At 29.9% G+C, this 19814-nt stretch overlaps 1 protein-coding gene across 1 annotated transcript in view; it reads left to right on the top strand.

Annotated features, from left to right (window-relative positions):
* LOC132747419 (sperm-tail PG-rich repeat-containing protein 2-like) overlaps positions 1 to 19584 on the top strand; it is a 113715-nt gene extending 94131 nt beyond the window's left edge. The window contains exon 12 of the mRNA XM_060736796.1: positions 17751 to 19584. Coding sequence (XP_060592779.1) covers positions 17751 to 17882 — 132 coding nt within the window. The 3' untranslated portion in view covers positions 17883 to 19584. The remainder of the gene's footprint in view (positions 1 to 17750) is intronic.
* The last annotated feature ends 230 nt before the right edge of the window (positions 19585 to 19814 follow it).

Here is a 19814-nt window from a genome sequence, read left to right as displayed (position 1 = left end):
TGTTCAAATTAAAGCCCTGGGGTCAAAATTGGCCCGGCCCCTGGGGGTCATTGATTTTCCCTATATGCATATAGTAAAAACTTAAAAAATCTTCTTTTAAAGAACCATAAGAGCTAGAGCTTAGATATTTGGCATGAAACATCTTCTAGTGAATGTCTACCAAGTTTGTTCAAATAAAAGCCCTGGGTCAAAATTGACCCTGCCCCAGGGGGTCATAGATTTTCCCTATATGCATATAGTAAAAACTTAAAAAATCTTCTTTTAAAGAACCCAAAGAGCTAGAGCTAAGATATTTAGCATGAAACATGTTCTAATGGGTGTCTACCAAGTATGTTCAAATAAAGCCCTGGGGTCAAAACTGGCCCCGCCCGGGGGGGGGGGGGGTCATTGATTTTCCTTATATGTGTATAGCAAAAACTTAAAAATCTTCTTTGGAAAAACCCAAATAGCTAGAGTTTAGATATTAAGCATGAAACATCTTTAAGTAAATATCTACAAAGTTTGTTAAAATAAACGCCCGGGGGTCAAAACTGGCCCTGCCCCAGGGGTGACATTGTTTTTAACTATATGTGTATAGTAAAAACTTTTAAAAAATCTTCTTTTAAAAAAGCCAATGAGCTAGAACTTAGATGTTTAGCATGAAACATTTTCTTATGGGTGTCTACCAAGTCTGTTCAAATAAACAAATAAAAGCCCTTGGCCTGGGGGTGGGGGGCCTATATACAGGTGAGCGACCTCAGGGCCATCATGGCCCTCTTGTTTCTTCTTCTTTTCATCTAATTAAACATCACACTTCCTTTTTTTACTCTCAACATTTTTAAATGAATATTTATTGAAAAGCAAATTAAATAAAGAAAAACAGAGAGAAAAATCAGGGATTTTCATTTCAATCTTACATTAAAGATAATATTATTTGCAATCACAAGGGAGAAAGTGGTTATTTTTCAATTTGTTTGCTCTGGGTTTTTTGTATTCAGTATAAAACACAAAATTAAGGAATATTTGTTCTAAAGTTTGTCTGCTTGTATAAATGTTACAATGGAAGTAATTTAACCAATGCTACATTTTGGCATTGTTCATGATTTCAGTAAATTGTTCATTCATCTTTATTTCACTGATTGATCATTGTAAAATCAAACTTATCTATAATAGCTTTTAGAATAATACTCCTTCTCTGTACCTGTAAATATGCACATTTTATGAGGCCCACATGGTAAATTGCCTTTGTTGCAATTGTGTAGCCACTTTAAATAAAGACTTTATTATTATTATTATTATTATTATTATTATTATTATTATTATCTCCTTTTCTCAGAAGCAAGCACGATAAAGACAATGACTATGCATAACATAATACTTGATTTTTTGATTTTTTTTTGATATCTCTATTTCATTGCCTTGTTATGTCTAATATAATAGCTCTCCATTGTCTTCTTATATCTTTGTTCATCATCATTGCAGCCACCAGATAATCATAATGATTTCTGCTAAGGTCTTTCGTTCACCATTTAAGCTGGAAAATAATCATATGATTTGACCTGGGTAGATCAGTTTGACTTACAATCGAAACATGAGAATGATTATTTTGTCTGTAGCAGTCAGTATTCTGCAGATTAAGACCTATCTTACAGACAGTCTCCTCTATCTTAAAGTCAGAAGGTCAGCATCTTATAGTCCAATTCATTTTACAACACTTCATTTGGAGAAATAAGAAAACAATTTGTTTTTTTCTGCTTGACTTGTATTGAATCGTATGAAGACATAGATCAGATGGGAATGTCACTTGGACTATCTGTATATCCAATATTATGTTATTGTTTCCTAGGGAACATCAATCACTCTCTACAACTTGTGAAAACACTGAGAAAATGTCTCTTTTAATCTGTTTTTCACTTTTTTTCCACCGAATTTTTCATTAATTAATGTTGTTATTTTTTTTAAATAAAGAATTAGTATAAGGTTTGATTATGTTTTTATAATAAAAAAATAATTATATAAAAATATGTAAAATATACATAATATATTCATATGATTTTATCAGTTATAACTATATATACATTTTTCATTTTGCTTAAAGAAAGATCCTGTGTATTGTAAGTCTACAATAAATCTTCTTCATTATAAGCCCTGTCTTTAATGTTTCTAAAACTAGACTGTTTTTGATTAATGGGGCATCCATGGCTGAGTAGTTAAGGTTGTTTAGTTCAAACCACTTGCCCCTTGTCACTGTTGGTCCAAATCTTGCTACAGACTTTGGATTCTTCCATGAGAGGAAGCTATCCAGCTAGCTTACCTAACATCAGTGGTTGATCTTACTCAGAAGCCTATTTGTGCCTGCAATAATCCATAAAGGTGCATCTGAGGTCTTCCTCCACCAACAAAGCTGGAAAGTCACCGTACAACCTCTACAGTATTGAAGCGATGTAAAATACAAATAAGTTTATGATTTAATATTTTTTAATTTCAGTTTTCAAAGCCCATTTATTTTTACCCTAAAATTTCTGAACATTATGACTGTGTTTGAACATATTTCAAGGTACATTGTATATATCTTATCTCAATAAAAAGTGATATGATCTCATGAAAGAGACATCAATATCTCTTTAATTTTGTTCACCCTGTGAGTCAGAATTACATCTTACAATAGTCCCAATCCACAAATAATATTTACATAGTTAGTTATAGGGGGAAAAAACCCATTTGGTGAATATGTTCATTTCATGTTTTGTTGACATAAAAAGCTCAGCATATTCATCATAATGGTAGGGTTATGATTATTGAAGTCAACCTCTGCCAGCTTTGTTCACATGAATTTGCTTCACTATGGCTTAAATATGACTGTTGACATCATTCCAAATAATGATGGAAGGGGGAAAAAAGATGGGAAGATGTAAGAAATATTATGCCCAATCATAGAAGACCATTTCTTTAATTTGTTGTCTTTAGTCTGTAATAAAAACTCCTAAATGCTAGAGGTTAAAGTATTATATGTAATTATCTTCTTGAAGAAGTTCATTAATGTCAATAGTTATAGCTCTAAATAAATTATGTAGTTTAAGATGTTTTTTTTCTCTTTCAATTCCGTCTTTAAAGTAGGACTAATAATTCCAATGTATCCATCTCAATTGCTTCTGTTGAACCCAAATTGAATTTGTCTTTTCTTCCAATTTCTAAAGGCAAGTTGCCTTTCCTTGGTATAAAGCCTTGAGAAATTAGATAAATTGTGTAACCTTTATCAAAGAACACAAACAACATTATTGAACAAAAAAATAAATCCGTACCAGAGATTAATACACACAATATATATTCAGGATGTGGTATTTATCTTTTACTTTTTTTCCTGCTTTTAAAAGTGCATGCTGTGTAGGTGAAATAGTTTTTTCAAATTGACATTTAAGTCTTCTTTATTTAACTCATTCTTGTATTTTCCCCATTTTTTCTCTCCTTTTATGTTTCCTACAGGGAATTAGAACCTAGGTTGTTATCAAAAGATTTATGTCTTATATATTATTAAGTGAAAATTTTGTTTTATATATAAGCTGGCCATAAATCTTTTGTTTTTCTGGGCCATTGACTTCTGATTCAATTTAGCTGTGAATCTATACAAATGATTGTAAAGGGATTTCAGGATGGTTTTCTGATTGGATTATAGTTATCAGCATCACAGTACATATATCTCTTAGGACAGGGTAAGTACTGATGTTGAACAGAAAAACTCACTTCAAATAATCTGATTGAAAAACATATTACTATTAGAAAGAATTATGCTTGTGTCAAAACTAAACGATAGATAAGAAGTCTAACAATTTATCATAATTTCCCAGAAATCGTGCCTATAGGGGGATACATTCTGGCTCTTGAGACCAGAAAATGGACTTGTCTTTTTATCTTGTTTTTTGTCTGGTCCCATGGTGAAAGATAATCGGTTTTTATGTGGTATGTTTGTAATGTGCGATACATTAGTGAATCTTGGTTATTTTATTTATAAGAATGAACTGTTTTCAATATCTTCAGGACTAAAGCAAGGAGATATAATGTGCCCTATGTCCTCAGGCCAGGTCGACCCAAGAGTATTGTACACCATATGGTGGCAGTATGGATAGCTATGGCATGGATTGGTTTATTGCACGTTTTTCTCTCCAAAGATAATTATATCATTTAAAAAACAAGAGGGGCTGGAATCAGAGTTTGTTAAAAAATGTCCCTAATCACCAATTTGGATATTCTGAATGAAGATGTATTGTCTGAACTGATTAAATTGTTCTTTAAAATATTCCTTTACTATTTCAGTAGTGTTGTTTTTACAGTGTGCTTTATGTTTCATTTTTAGGCCTGATAATAGTATCATTCTGAGTTATTTCGCATAAAATTTTTCTTGAATTTTCTAAGAAAAAAATGTAATGTTGAATACTTTGTTCTTTTTCTGTTTGTAAATATTTTAATGGTTATGTTCTGAAGAAATCAAAATTGCTGCATAATATTTCTTTCCTAGAAACATGGGATCATAATTTATAGTTAACTGGTTGCCAAATGTTTGAAGGAACTCTATTGAATATTCTGACATGACATTGTTCTCCTTAAGACCTATGTAGCCAATTTAAGAAGCACAGAAATTATGTGCAGACAGGATCTAGTTATTTATTGTCAATCAATTTACTATGCTTGCATGCAAATCAGCTTACCAAGTTTGCATGTAATTTTCTATAAACAACAATAAACGAGATAAGAAATGGATTTTTGTACTGGCTGACAAACTTGTAAATAACTGTACACAAGTCTTAAAGGAATTGCTGAGAGAATTTTACAACCCTGCTTGTCAAGCTGTTTTAATAAGATGTTATGACAGGGTCGATTTGGATAAGAAAACAAGGGGGCAAACCATCATGAAAGAAAATTTATGCTTACCTTAAAACTAGTTTTATTTCTGTTTTATATCTTTTGGCTACCTGTTAACATCAATAATTTATTGGTACCACACAGGTGTAAAGCAATTAACTGACTAATTAATTAGAGGCAAAAATCAAGTGATCCTATTTTAGAGAGTTAGTAGGTTAGTTCATAAATCAGTAATAACCTTGCATTCCATACTCTACTCATATTCATAATTGACCTCCTGACAAATTTACAAAAGTATATATGTTTAGACTGTTATATTATTGTTTGTACATTTGTATTCATTGTATACTGATTATTTAGTCCATCCATAAAGTTATGGTATATGGTAAAAGTCATTCATTATGTACTTAAATAGATATTAAATATAAAAAACAGCCTTGTAAAATAAACAAAGATAAATTATACTCTGATTGGATGTAAGGAAAACTCTTATATTATTAACTACATGTACCAATTAGTACATATAAATGATATGAATGATTAAAATGGTACTTAACTGAACAAGAAAGCAAAAATAAAGCAAAAAACAAACACAGCTAGGACAGCAGTAAGAAATAAAAGCTAGTATAACATTAAGTTTTAAATAAAGTATTTTCATAGAATTGTTAAAGATACATGCATTAAGTGAAAAGAAAGGTGCAAAATTTCTAAATTCTTGTACATGCATCTGCCATCTAAGTTATCTGGACAGATGCTAGGTTGTGTAAATCATTTTTGGTCAATGTTTAATGCTTTTAGTGTAGGCCTGTTTTATTTTTGAAGATAATGGAAAATTTGACATAAATCTTGTTTTATGAGATTTTGAATTGTTTGTCATAGTGTGAAAAGTAAATAATGGAACTGCAGCCTGACTATCTAAAGTGTGGGTCACGCATTAATCTGTGACTTCAGATTCATTAATTTCAAAAAAATAATGAAATTTGTGAGAAGTTGATGCATTTTAATGCAAGAAGCACATGACCAGTGTATTGTTTTACATTGGTTTTTAACCACAGACGATTTAATCAAACAGCATGGAACCAAACTGATCATGTGACACAGACTGGTTTATTGTCTTTGTCTTGGTAGCATCTAAATATGCAGAATTAAGTGCACACAGTCTGGGGATTTTTAAAATTCAAAACTATCATGGCTTAATTTCTAGAAATTCTGTGTTAATGAGAGTGGATTTATAGGTTTAAAGGCCAAATTTTGATGTTTATTAGCCTTTGTTTGTACCCAGCTTTTTTAAAGCAAATATAAACAATGAATAGCAATTATTAACAGAAAAAATTATTAAATATGACAAAAGGAAAATTTGCAATGAATTTTTATATTTTTTATGGGCTAATTAATTTTGTCAGTTGTTTGGGAGTTTTGGTAGCCGCTTTATGACAATGAAATGATTGTGTTATTTTTTTCTTCAGCTTTTATTTGCTAAAATTATTTTTTTGCTGTGAGTGTTTTTATTGATGATACATTTATTTTATTGCAAATTAATTGAAAAAACATAAATTATCAATTTATCAGCGAGTTTTTTTATCATGTGAGGCATTGGATGTTTTCTTGCTTTTAACTATGATATAAACTAAAATCCAATATGGTATGCAAAATCTAGCATTGTTGAATAAACAACAAAGACCTCGGATAATCTAATGAAATATCTGCGTACAAAATCATCTGAAAAATGTATGTCTTATGACAATATTAAATTGTCTTGTCTGGAAACAAGTAATACATCTAGGAAAATAATTATATAAAATTGGTATGTTTACATTTAGGAGAATCTCATCACTTGTAGTTTGATTATGTTCAAGAAAAAAAAACGTAAGTTTGTCGTTCAAATATCATGTTAGAGGAAGAATATTTGCTGTAATGAAGCAATAATAAAACATCTTTTTGTACTGTGAAAGATAATGATTTTATTTTTCTTAATATTTTCTACTCACTGGTGTAATTATACCATCTACAACTATGCCTACCACAGTGTGGTGTTTATTTTTGGGACATTAATCATGATTAGCAAAAAATGACACAAATCTTAAAGTAAATAACAGATACTCGACTTGATTAAATAAATGATGGGACTTAAGTCTTTCTCTATTAACCTTCAATGTTCATAAAGTAATTTGTAACAAAACATATTTTTTGTAAAATATAGTTCAGTACTGGTACGCAATTACTATAGATTTATTCCCATGAGCAAGAAGCTGAGTTTTTTCATGTACAGTATAGTCATCTCTTTGGAAAATTCTGACTCAAACAGACTGATATACAGATCATACATTTTAGGGAAATATAATTCCAAATGTCTTATTTAAAGAAGGAGTTTATAGACTTCTATTAATTGCTTCATAGATATGAAATCTATTCTTTTGTAGTCACCAACATGAAACTGTACATGCAATAGGCCAGTCTGTTTTTATCTGTAATGTGCTTTCTGCAAGAACTACCTGTCTATGTACGTCCCCAGTATAGAGCAGCTGACTAGCCTGCACACCCAGTGCAGTCCGACAAGGCTTCAATGTTTGCTGCAAAATGATATCATTGTGATTACAAGCAATTTCCCTCCAGCTTACAATGGACAGTTAGAAATTACAAACAGAACAAACCAGGACGGTAATTCAGCAGGGAAAAGGGGGTTTTAAGATCACAATATGAAAAATATGTTTAATGCCTCATGAGAGAATAAAGAACCTTGCACCAGATTTAGCACCAGCTCAATCTTCCCTTAGCATTACCAATTATTTAATCTTTATACAGCCAGAAAATCCTGAATAATTTAACAAAACCACTGTTATAACTGCGAAAATATTTGAATGCAAATGGAAATTTGGACTTTAATGTTCTGAGAGCACTTATACTGATTAATGAAACAATTTTAAAACCCTTCAAAAAGTCAAGGAACAAGTCCTTTGACAGTGATACTGACAAACAATCTGAAAGAAATGATGCAAAAAGGTGTTATCTACATTAATGAATCAATGAGTGTTGCTCCTTTTTTTAACGCATTTGTCTCCTAGGAGGGAAAGGATTTTTGAAACTGCAGTATTTTTTTTGTAAGATGTGTGAGAATGTTAGCTGTTTCTCCCTTAAACATTTTCAAGTCCTAGCAATAAATAATGTTGTCCCCTTTGAAAAGTGACTCTTGCCAGCTGCATTAACAGCAGATTTAAAATTGAATTGGCTTTGACAATTTTTTCAGTGAATGAAAAATTCTTGCATTATTATTTTTCACAACTGAAAACAGTAGAAAAATAATCTAATATTGACTATTTATTTTGAAAGATTGACTGTTTTAATGGTGATTGAAAAACAATTGATATTTGAAAATGTTTAGGATAAATATCAGCCTAAAATATAAGATGTCTGTACTACTCTTTTTATGAAATGAATGTTATATGTAAATTCAGATGGATATTTACAGAAATTCCCTTGTACAACTTATACCAATAACAGTTTACAACAAACTCCTTTCATGACAATTACCTGTTAGTATCAATACTTCTGATAGTTATGACTATTAGTTGACTTTCTTCAATGTGATTCAATTTAATTCCTACAAAATTTGTATTCCAGTACTATTATGCCCACATATTGTAACAAAACATTGTGTCTTAAACTTTGATTGACCTTTTTAGAATTGTTTTAAACAAAAAGTATGGATAACAAGCGCCAGTAACTTTCTGAATTCTTTATTTCATTGTCTGCAATACTTTCTAGACATGGATCAGGATTTTTTTCCGCACAACAAAATGTTATTCCTTTTGTCTTTGTCTCTTTTATTTCATAAAAACTTGTTTTCATTATTACCATTGCTTGCGGAATAATTCAAAATGTCTTTGCATATTTTTTTTGTCAATTCCATAAATAACTTGGGAGAGGAAATTGTAACTTTAACCATTTTTATGCAATGCTGCAAGAGTTTAGCTGCAGTTATGTCAAGATTATCAATATGGTAGTCATTGCCAAGGTTTTGTTTGTGAATAATGTTTCACCTTTGTTTAAATTATGTTGAATTCTGGTGCATATGATATATAAACAGATGTTATTATAATGTCATCACTCTCAAACTTACATTCTTGTATATTTGTGCTGTCATGTTTTCTAGAGGAAAAATATCAAGATTTATTAAGATTTATGTTTTTGAACATGGCCTTATCAAAGTTTTGAGATGCTTTAGATTGGAACTTGTATTTCTTTTTCATGATTTGTCTTCAACTTGTGATGTTTCGCATATTTCTTAATGTGAAGTGGAACATATTTTTCATTTCAACAACAGCGTGCAGCAAAAGACATATGCATGATATGTGTCAAAATAAAGGGTTAACAAAGATTCCTGAATCATTTTTTATGGAATTCAATACATAGTGCCATGTGCTTTAAGATTCTTGTAATACCTTGGACTGATTTTCATTTCAAATAAATTATGATTAGCTGTGTATAAATTGTCAAATGTTTTACAGGAATGAACTTGGTTGTTTTGACAGCTGGCTGAACATTACATAATAACAAGACACACATTCAGAAACTTAAAATGTATGAACATTCCTCATCATTCAAAATACTTGTTCCATAAAGTAATTATACTTTAAGGAGGGTCTTATCTCAACAAGAAATATGCAACAGAATCAACCCCCTGAATTTCTGTAATGAACTTGTCCTGCTTTGAATTAGGAACAGTCCATTAATTAATAATTAAAGAGTTGTCAGACTCAAAATGCTTTTAGACTGTCTTTAACCTTTGCACAAATCACCAGTGCGATTGTTTTTCTTTTACATAATCTATTTACCTGCATGCATTTGGATAAAATTTAAACCTTAAAACATTATAATATCAGTTAATTTATGGAATAAACAGATAATGTTTTATTGGAAAGTGGCAAAATTTTAAATAAATAATTAGTTTCTGAAGCTTCTAATTTAAGTTGCAATATACAGTATTGTCATGTCTTCTAATTTTGTCATTTTTGTAAGCTCTGTTACTAAATAAATAACTTAATAAACTCTTAAGCTTTTATCTGTACCATATGGAGGGTGGGCGTACAGTTTATATTATTCATTGAGATAAATGAAATAAACATTGAGTTATAAAAATAAACACAGTTCTCCATACACATTAGTTAGAATGATTTTCTCATTATGGTAGTGTTGCTACTGCCCATATGTCACTGAACTTATATTTAATTGACTTTCATGCTGCTATGTTAAGGGTCAGCTGTTTACAAAAGTTTTACAAGGGTTTTCATTAATCAGTCTTTTCTACTATAAACAATGTTCAGTATGATAAAGACAATTTGTTGAAATAAGATTTTAAGATTGATATAATAACTGGTACAATGTTTAACGTTTTTGTAAACGTTGAAGGAGGAAAAGAAGGAAGATTTACAATAAGCAACAGCCGTTATGTTGCAATTTCAGGAGAAACACATAGTGTTCTTTATCCCTACAAAATGTTCTGTTATAAATATTTTATCATTATCATTATCTCCTTGTAAACTTTATTCAATATTAAATTGTTTCTCTTTTAATTTTAGTCATTGTATATTTTGCTGTTACATTTAGAGTATGATTCTATAATTCCCTCTGGTGACTTATAGGTTGCCTTTAAGGGTTGAGGCATAGCAACCACTGTTTATCTCTGCATGATCGTAAGAGGCGAGGCGACTTAATGTGTTCAAATAACTGGAGTCTTATAATGCATCTTCTAGCTTCAGGTTAGCCAAACTCCTCATTCCTGTTTTAGCGCCATATGACCTAAATTGTGTTGGTGTGCCATAAAATCCAAACAAACAAACAAAATGATGCTTATTTATGGTTGGATTTCCTGTTTTTGTAATTTTCATCTTTGGGTTTTTCTAGTTTTTTTTTGGGGGGGGGGGGTATTGTGACAAAAATGAATAGATAAATTATTGAATAAAAGTTATCAATACATGTTTAATAGGAAATTCTTGTCTTTTTGAGATGATTGTAATTAATGTTCCTCATATTGTTAGTACTGAAATGTCACATGCATATAACTGCCTGTATCATAAAAGTGTGTAAATTATCCATTTGTATGATTTATATCAATTTAACCTGCATTTATAATGTCAGAATTAGAGGGGAAAAAATGAAATATTATGTGTGATTTTTCACTCCCTTCATTCATGATTTCACAATCTTTAATCTGTACAGGGGATAACTTGATTTATTCATTACAAATATATTTTTCATCACAAAGTTTATACCAATAGCCTTTCAAATTTCTTAATGAAAGCCTTTCATATTTGACTAATTGTGTTGACTTTACATGACAGAGTGCCCTGTTAATGTGAAATAAATGGACTAACTTAATGTACCATGTAAAAAGCAAAATCCATACCCATGGTATATATGAAAATTTAATGCTCTCTTCATTAACAAATATATATTGCTGTTAATTTTTTTCTTCTCATGCATTGTGTACAATAGTGTTTTTTCATTCACACAAGTAAAATAAATGAGTTTTAAGAGAACATCATTAATAGTAACAATATTGTGAACAGTTTCTCCAATTTGATTCTATAAAAGCAGCATTATTGACTGCAATTAAGGCAAACAATTTATTTCTTTGATGCTATATAATAGATAGTAAGGTTAGAACTGAGAAATTACAGTACATGATGTAGAGATTCACAAGTCTTCATATTTTTATGAGTAAAAAAAAAAAAACAAAAAACTGATTATAAGTATATTTTTATAAGTGAAATACTGAACAATAAAACATACAAACTAAAAACTATTACACATATGATAGGAGGAAAAAATGGAGTATGATTTTCACAATTACTCAATCATATATATAATTTATATATAATATACATGACCTTTGAAAGTGTGAAATGGAGAAAAAAAACATAGATGTAAGTTTATATCTGAGCTGTAATAAAAATAGCCATTTAAAGGCTGAAATGTTATTTTCATAGAATTTTTATAAAAAAAAATGACAGAAAAAGGGCTGTGATGAAGTTATGTAATATGTTAGAACTTATATCTTGGATATGGGTTTGTTGCAAAGTAATATCAAAATTTTTACTCTTAATTGATCACTTTAATGTATTTAAAGTATGTTAAAAATTACTTAAAGTAAAAAAAAAAATTCCTACATTAATGATACAAATCTATTACAAGATATATAAAAAAGTGTGTTACAATTACTGTACTGCCTGGAAAAGGTTTTGACACCTGTTTTATGTCAATGAAAAATTCCAGCCTCAAGGTATAAAAATGATTAACATTATTTGATACAGTTTGATATAGGAATACCAAACAAAATGAGTACATATCCATTAAGTTGATTGGAATAGAAAAAAAAACCTGCTCATGCATCTCTCTCAACTGTAGGCATTTGCTGCATGCTTTATTTAGAATCAAATAATATGATTAAGTTTGGAATGCATGATTGCCTGTAATTAATACAAACCCATAAAACAATACTTGGTAATGTAACATGTAAATGTGAGGCTTGGTGTAATGATAAACTCAGTAGTATAACAGTTTTATAGAAAGTCTTGAATTAACCCTAATCCCTGATACCTAATTCTCTAATGCTTTGAATTTTGTAAGCATCCATTTACAAGCATGAGGGATTTCGGCATCAAAATACTAGAAGTTAAACTGCCCAACCTCGAGCAGTGACCATGGCCACAATCACAATCCTTGCTATAGCATTTCAATTTATATTTGAAAGAAAACTTTTGAGTAAGTAAAACTAAGTTTTGATAATATATTTGCCACTTAAGTTGTCAAGTTTTCAAAAAACAAAACAAAAAAAACAGCCAGCTTGTGTTAATTTAAAAGAAAGGGCCACGGAATGGAAATACTGAATATGTGATAGACAAGTTCAGGAGGAAACTTGCCTGATGAGTAAGTAAACTTGAAGAAAGAACTTTTGGCAGAATTGCTACTTGGCATTCATTATTTTAAGAATTGACTTTGAAGATGTGTAAGTGTTAATCCACAGAAAAAATATCATACTAATGTAGATGGCAACTTGGTTTAACAGAATTACCTGGTTTCAAGGACAACTTCTTGTGTATGTTCATAACAAAATGCTTCAGCAACTATTAGAAGATGACAATGGTGAAGATATTGGAGAATGTGTGTAATAGAGAAAATAGGAATCCCTAAGTCCAAAACAGAAATTTTAAGCATGTTCATAGACGGTACTGTCTAGTGCAAACTACCGTCCACGCCCCCTAGCACTGGAATAAGCAGAACATGAAAATAGTGAAATTTTGAATTTAGAAAGAACCGCAATAGTGGGCATATCAGAATTATTTTAATGTGATACAATGCCAGAACTGTGAAAAGACAACAAGTAAAGGAGAAGAAAAAAACTCAATGGAATATATTATTATGGAATGAATTAGAGAAGAAAGAAGAAGCAGAATGTATAATTGGAAAGTTTATAGATGTAGGAGAGAAAACAGTGAGTGTCTTGTATGAAGGAGAAAAAATCATATATGAGAACCGATTATGTTTGTAAAAAGGCAGAACTAAAGAAGAGATAAAACAAACTGTCTCTATAAACATGATGATAAAGATTTAGAGAGCATTACAGTAGTTAATTGGAGATTCTGAATATTGGAAATTAGTTGTTAAATAATTGGTAGCATATATATTTTGTATGATGAAATGGCTTATTTTGACAAACGTAATCATACAATAATTAGGGATGACTTTAAACCCTAAAACCAGGCTTTCTCAAAATCCAAAATCTAATTGTTTGGGTTAGTTCAAAGGTACATAAATGTGTTTAAGATTTTCAATTTAATTAAACTCGTTATTTATATTACTGCAATGAAAATTAAAAGTCTACACAAAATGCATTTAGAAAATTAATGTTTGTGCTGCTGTTGTTTTTTTATTTAAACTCAGCTGATCAGTGCAAGTTTAAGAATGCATCATGTGGCAATAGAATGTAGTTAATTTAAGCTATGAGAATGTAGCAGCCATTGCTTTGATAGGCTGCTAGAGAATTAAGCAGCATCTGAAGTAGTTAATGATGTATTAAGTGAAAATGATTAGAAATATAATTTAACTGTCATACCTCCTTCTAATGTGTGTGAAGTCTGAGTCAGTCTCATTTCCCATCAATGTCCTCAACACAACCACTCCCTCTTATATACACACCGGTACATGTTCTGAAGATGTTTTAAATTAAAACTTCTGGAATGGTTTGGTATACTATAATTATGCCGTGATGGTTGAAAATTCTGATGATTGGTTTCTTAAGCTTTTTTTTCAAAATTTCACTTACTGTTTTGAAGGATTGCTGTCAATTTAGTTTTTTTTGTATAATTCATTATTTATGTTACTGCATCATTGGCATTGAGCATTGAGTCTCAGAATTTACCGAGTTCCTGAAATAATTATTTTAAAAGTGAAGTTCCCTTCACAGTTTGGTAGTTTCCATTTTTAGACGTCAATCTATATTGAACTTTGTAAATCTCTAAAATAAAAGTTACTTATTTTTACCTCGACTATTCGATAAGAATAAGTAGAGCTATTGCAGTCACCCGAGCGTCGGCGTAACCACTTATGTTAAAGTTTTTGTAATAGTTCAAATATTTTCAAAGTCCATAGACATATGGCTTTGAAACTTTGCACACTTGTTCACCATCATGACCCCAACCTGTAGACAGGAGGAGGTAACTCTATCAAGCATTTTGACAGAATTATGCCCCTTTTTCGACTTAGAATTTACGTTAAAGTTTTTGTAATAGTTCAAATATTTTCAAAGTCCATTGACATATGGCTTTGAAACTTTGCACACTTGTTCAACATCATGACCCCAACCTGTAAACAGGAGGAGGTAACTCTATGAAGCATTTTGACAGAATTATGCCCCTTTTTCAACTTAGAATTTACGTTAAAGTTTTTGTAATAGTTCAAATATTTTCAAAGTCCATTGACATATGGCTTTGAAACTTTGCACACTTGTTCAACATCATGACCCCAACCTGTAAACAGGAGGAGGTAACTCTATGAAGCATTTTGACAGAATTATGCCCCTTTTTCAACTTAGAATTTACGTTAAAGTTTTTGTAATAGTTCAAATATTTTCAAAGTCCATTGACATATGGCTTTGAAACTTTGCACAGTTGTTCACCATCATGACCCCAACCTGTAAACAGGAGGAGGTAACTCTATCAAGCATTTTTTTTACTATCAAGCATTAAGAATAGTCGAGCGTTGCTGTCCTACCGACAGCTCTTGTTACAAATTGCTACCGGTATAATAGAGCAATAGTTAGCCCCTAGAGCTTGAAAAATAATTTGTTAAAGTTTGTAAAGAAATGTTTGGCACCATTTTGTTAGAAGTGTTCTCTGTTCTGTTTATAATGATTTAACAAAGTGTTACAGGAATATAACACTTATCTGGTACATTAATTTAGCTTTTCGTTTTCATTATAAGCAAACATTTTCATTACATTTGTTAACACATATTACTGTTAATGTTGAGATAAATTGGATGAAAATTAGCTTCCTGGAGATATTTGGATGTAAATTATACACAAATATACTGTGTTATTTAGTACATATCGTACAAAGACTACTATAACAATTTTTGTCTGTTTGTTTTGAAGATGAAAAAAGTTTTTTTCTAAATATATTAGCTGTGGAAGCAAAACTTAAACAAAAGCTGACAATTATTACAACTATGTCCTGGTAATTGTTTGGGAAAAATTTTTGTTGCAGGTTATTTACATATAGCTGGTATTCTTGAATGAAATAATGTTTAAATGCTGATACACTTGAATATTTTTTGCAAAATTAAAACTTCCATTCATCTAGACTTACTAAATGTTTCACATACACAAACAAAAAATGTTTAATGCATAAAATATGGCAATTTATTTTGATAATGTCGCACTTAAATAGAAGCATGTGCATACTTAGTGCATGATTTTTTTTTGGCAGTTTCAAATTAAAATAGAACTTGTCTTAGTAATAAATGTATAAATGGCACACCCTTTAAAGAAATTAGCAAGTAGTTTTTTTACCATTTATCAGTGGCAGACTTTTTTTTTTTTTTGAAACAGAATTTTAGAATTTTAATCCATTGATAAAAATGATTGCTTTTTCTGCAATGTCAATACAGCTAATCTTTAGGCGATGATTTTAATTACAAATTGATTAGTAAGAAGTCGACAACGGGTCAAGTCTAGCTTTTAAAGCACCTAAACATATCTGATAACTTGTATTTATTTTTTAATTGGTATGATTCACAGATAACACTTTGTAAACCTTCAGTCTTCGATGAATACATTAGAATCCATTTAAACATGAATTAGTAAAATTCAGATGACGTAAATTTCAAATTTATCTTCTAAGTGTGCCGGACAACTGGGATTGAATTGCTGTTTGGCAAATTGTACATCAAAGTTACAATAAAGGGCTTATCGTGACTTTGAATTCATAAATATTGCTGATTTCTGATTTTTATACTGCTAAATGTTTTTATTTCTGGAAGATAAAGTTGCTATTTCTGTGTTTAGGGAGGAAGTGTAAGTCAATAAATCATGGTAGAAATTTATTAGAAGTAGATTAGTCTCTCTCAAACTATAAACATTGCTTGATAAGGAATAAAATTGATTGATTTTGACTTTTGGAGTAATTTTTTTTTCTCTTCCACATGTACAATATAGGTTGTAAAGGTAAAAAAAAACACAAGAGTTATGAGGTTAGATAAGTTATCCCAGTTTATATGTCTAATTAATTGTTTTTGATACCAATCATGGTAATTTACAGCTGAAAATTCTGAGCAGAAATGATAATTTTGTTTGATTTTTTTCTCAATAAAAAATGGGTTAAAATTGGAAAATGATGTTTTTATTACTCATTGACAGTTACATACAGTAATAACTCAAGATTAGAGATTGTGTGGAATTTTTCTAGATTCGGTTTCCTTGTTTTATTTAATATTGGTGCAGTTTTGTTTTTCTAAGACCTATTTATATTCTGACTGCAGCACACGTTGCTATGTAATCATATAGGTATATTTACTATCATAATTAATAATACAACATGAAAGGGAAACTGTACACCTTATATACACAACAACAAACACGCCTCGTATTTGCATTATTTGTTATTTATGATATATTATCAGAATCTAAAAGCTGATGTTTATTTCTCGTGCAGACATTACATATCAGGAAATGAATTACAGTTGCCCATGTCTCATCCAAAACGTATGAAAAGATTTTTTTTTTTTTTTTGACCGAGAGATTTTTCTTTAATATCGAAGTTTCCTTTATCATGATGGATAATTTTAATTACGCATTCTTATTGATGAAGCATACATTTATATTCGAGATGTCTAGACACTGGTTAATAATAAAGAAGTTCGCCCTGTTTATTAGAGACAAAAAGGCTGTGTTTTTAACAAGCCACCTACATGTTATGTCAGGGAGAACTATGTTTTTGTAGTTTAACATAATATAACTGGTGTGTACCTCTGCTTATCTTATAAATTCACAAACTGATAATATGCACGAAAATTATTTCGAGACCTTTAAAAAAATTTAACATGACAGGCTTTTCTTGTTGCGATTGCTTCTTTTACGTCAGAATTTCAGGTAGTTTATGTTATTCCAAAAATGTATTTGATGGTTTCTCATCAATCAAAATGTATCGTTACAATGTATTGTTAAGTAAAATATTGTGTTTTCTTTTAACTATTGTATAAATTTGTTGGTCTGATTTAATCACATTGTTTTGATAAATAAGGATTTTTCTTTTTTTTCAGATTCTAAAGGTTCAACTATTTTTGATGATTTTGAAATTAAAAAAAAAGAAAAAAGAAGACAACCTTAGTTACCATAGTTACTTTTTGTATATTTTCAGTTTTCTCCTCTGATACAAGACACAGTACTGAAGGGAACTTTCAATGCCACCCTGAACAATCCAATTACACCTCAGATAGACTCAGTCCACAACGCTGGAACGGCCAAACATGCATTCTTACTTGGAGTATAAACATGTGTGGAATTACCTCCCTTTATTGTGAAAAAATCGTCATAACTTTATATCGAGAAATTTCAAGTCAATATCAGAATGTTTTAAATGAAATATATATTTTACAATATATTTGTCTTGCTTTGATGTAAGTGCAAAGACTTTTGAAGAGATCATTGAGTACACTCGAATGAAAACAGTATTGTTGGGATGAAAATTTCTGCCCTGGTTTTGTTATTGTTTTTTTGTGACAAAAATCTTCACCAGTTTGTTTTATCATATCTACATTTCAACAAAAAATTGATATAATTATGTAAAAAGTGAGTGATTGTTGTGAAATTTTGACATGTTAAAACACTAGTTTTCCGGTCATGCTCTCAGCATTGTTCACAGATATATTTATTCTTCTTCTCTCACAAACTATTTAATTGTTAGCTTGTTTCTATCAAATCTAATTTTAGATTAAACATTGACATAAATTTTCCAATTAGAAATTGCTTTTTAATGTTTTACATGCATAACTGTCATATTTTGCAGAAGTTATATGAATGGATGACTGGTTTGAAGTCTAGAATAATTTTATGTGCTGTTTAATAGAAACAATTTAGCAAGCATTAATGTGGAAAACAACTTGAATAACATCATTTTGACATTTTTAGTTTTCAAAACAAAAAATGATGGCAGACTGAGTTTTTTTTTCTCATATTTTCATATTGTGATTGAATATTGTGGCAATATTTATGTAAGAGCAATTTGACTTAGATTGAAACAAGATGACATTAAATGTTTACTTAAAAAGAAATATTAAATGAATATCTTTTTTTTTTGAAAACATTAGATTTTTTTTTTTAAATAAAAGAGATACCTGTTTAGTTGTCATAATATACATGCTCATATCAACAATGTTCACCTTGCTTTCATTGACATATCATAGGTGGAAAATATCTTTAAAGATGTAATATCTGACGTATGTATAGAGAGAGTTGCTTGCCAAAGTTATTACCAAAAAAAAAGAAATAAGAAATTTCAGTAATTAATTCAGGCTGTTTGATAGAAACACTTGTGATTTAAATTAGTAATAAAGTAATAAAGTTGATGAGGTGTATAAAAAGTTAGATGATTCTATCATAGAATTCTAGCATCTTCATTGCAAATTAGACTTATCATTTCTTCATGGAAAATAATAAACTTTTCCCATTAACTTAAGCTGTATAGATTAGATGCATTTCTGTAATTTATTATATGATGAAAATTGCTTACAAATATTAAGGCATACAGATGCTTGCTAAACATTTTGGAAGTGTGATTTTGAATGGTCTTTCTTTGTTAGAATGGGGGAGGGGACTATTCATGGGGGGATAAAACAAGTTGTATAAAAGAGAGATTTTTACTTTTGATTATAGTGATTAGTATGTATTATGCTTCACAATGAATGCTTTTATACATATATGGAATATTATGATACACCAGGACATATTTCTGTGAAAGTCAGTATAACTATGTATATGTCTAGAAAGATGGTTGAAGAAAAAAAGTTTGGAATACATGTTTTATGTGTATTAGAATGTGTTGCAGAGAACCATTGTGTCTATGTAGTTGAATGAATTAATATTGCAGGACATTTTACATTGAATTACTATGTCTAAAAAAAGGTCCAAAATATGAATATTTATGTCTGATAGACTGTTTCAAGTAACAGGGTATAAATTCAATGTCTATAAAATAAGAAACTCTTTTTTTTAGGATTGAAAGAATCATGGAATCATATAGATTTTGTTAATGAGTTTGCATCAACCTTAATGTCTAGGAATAAAGTTGAGGCTGAGATTGAAATTTGAAAATATATATAGAGAGTACAGACAAACCATTAGTAACTGGTGATAAATTCATGTTTAATGTTCTTTTATTAGAAGATAATAGTTCAAAGTCTATCATTTAGGAATTATTTATACA

The sequence above is a fragment of the Ruditapes philippinarum genome, unplaced genomic scaffold, assembly GCF_026571515.1.
Source record: "Ruditapes philippinarum isolate M1 unplaced genomic scaffold, ASM2657151v2 ctg514_1_1_1_1, whole genome shotgun sequence".
NCBI lineage: Eukaryota > Metazoa > Mollusca > Bivalvia > Venerida > Veneridae > Ruditapes > Ruditapes philippinarum.
The sequence above is the reverse complement of the archived record's forward strand: the minus strand, read 5'-3'. Positions and strand labels throughout refer to the sequence as shown.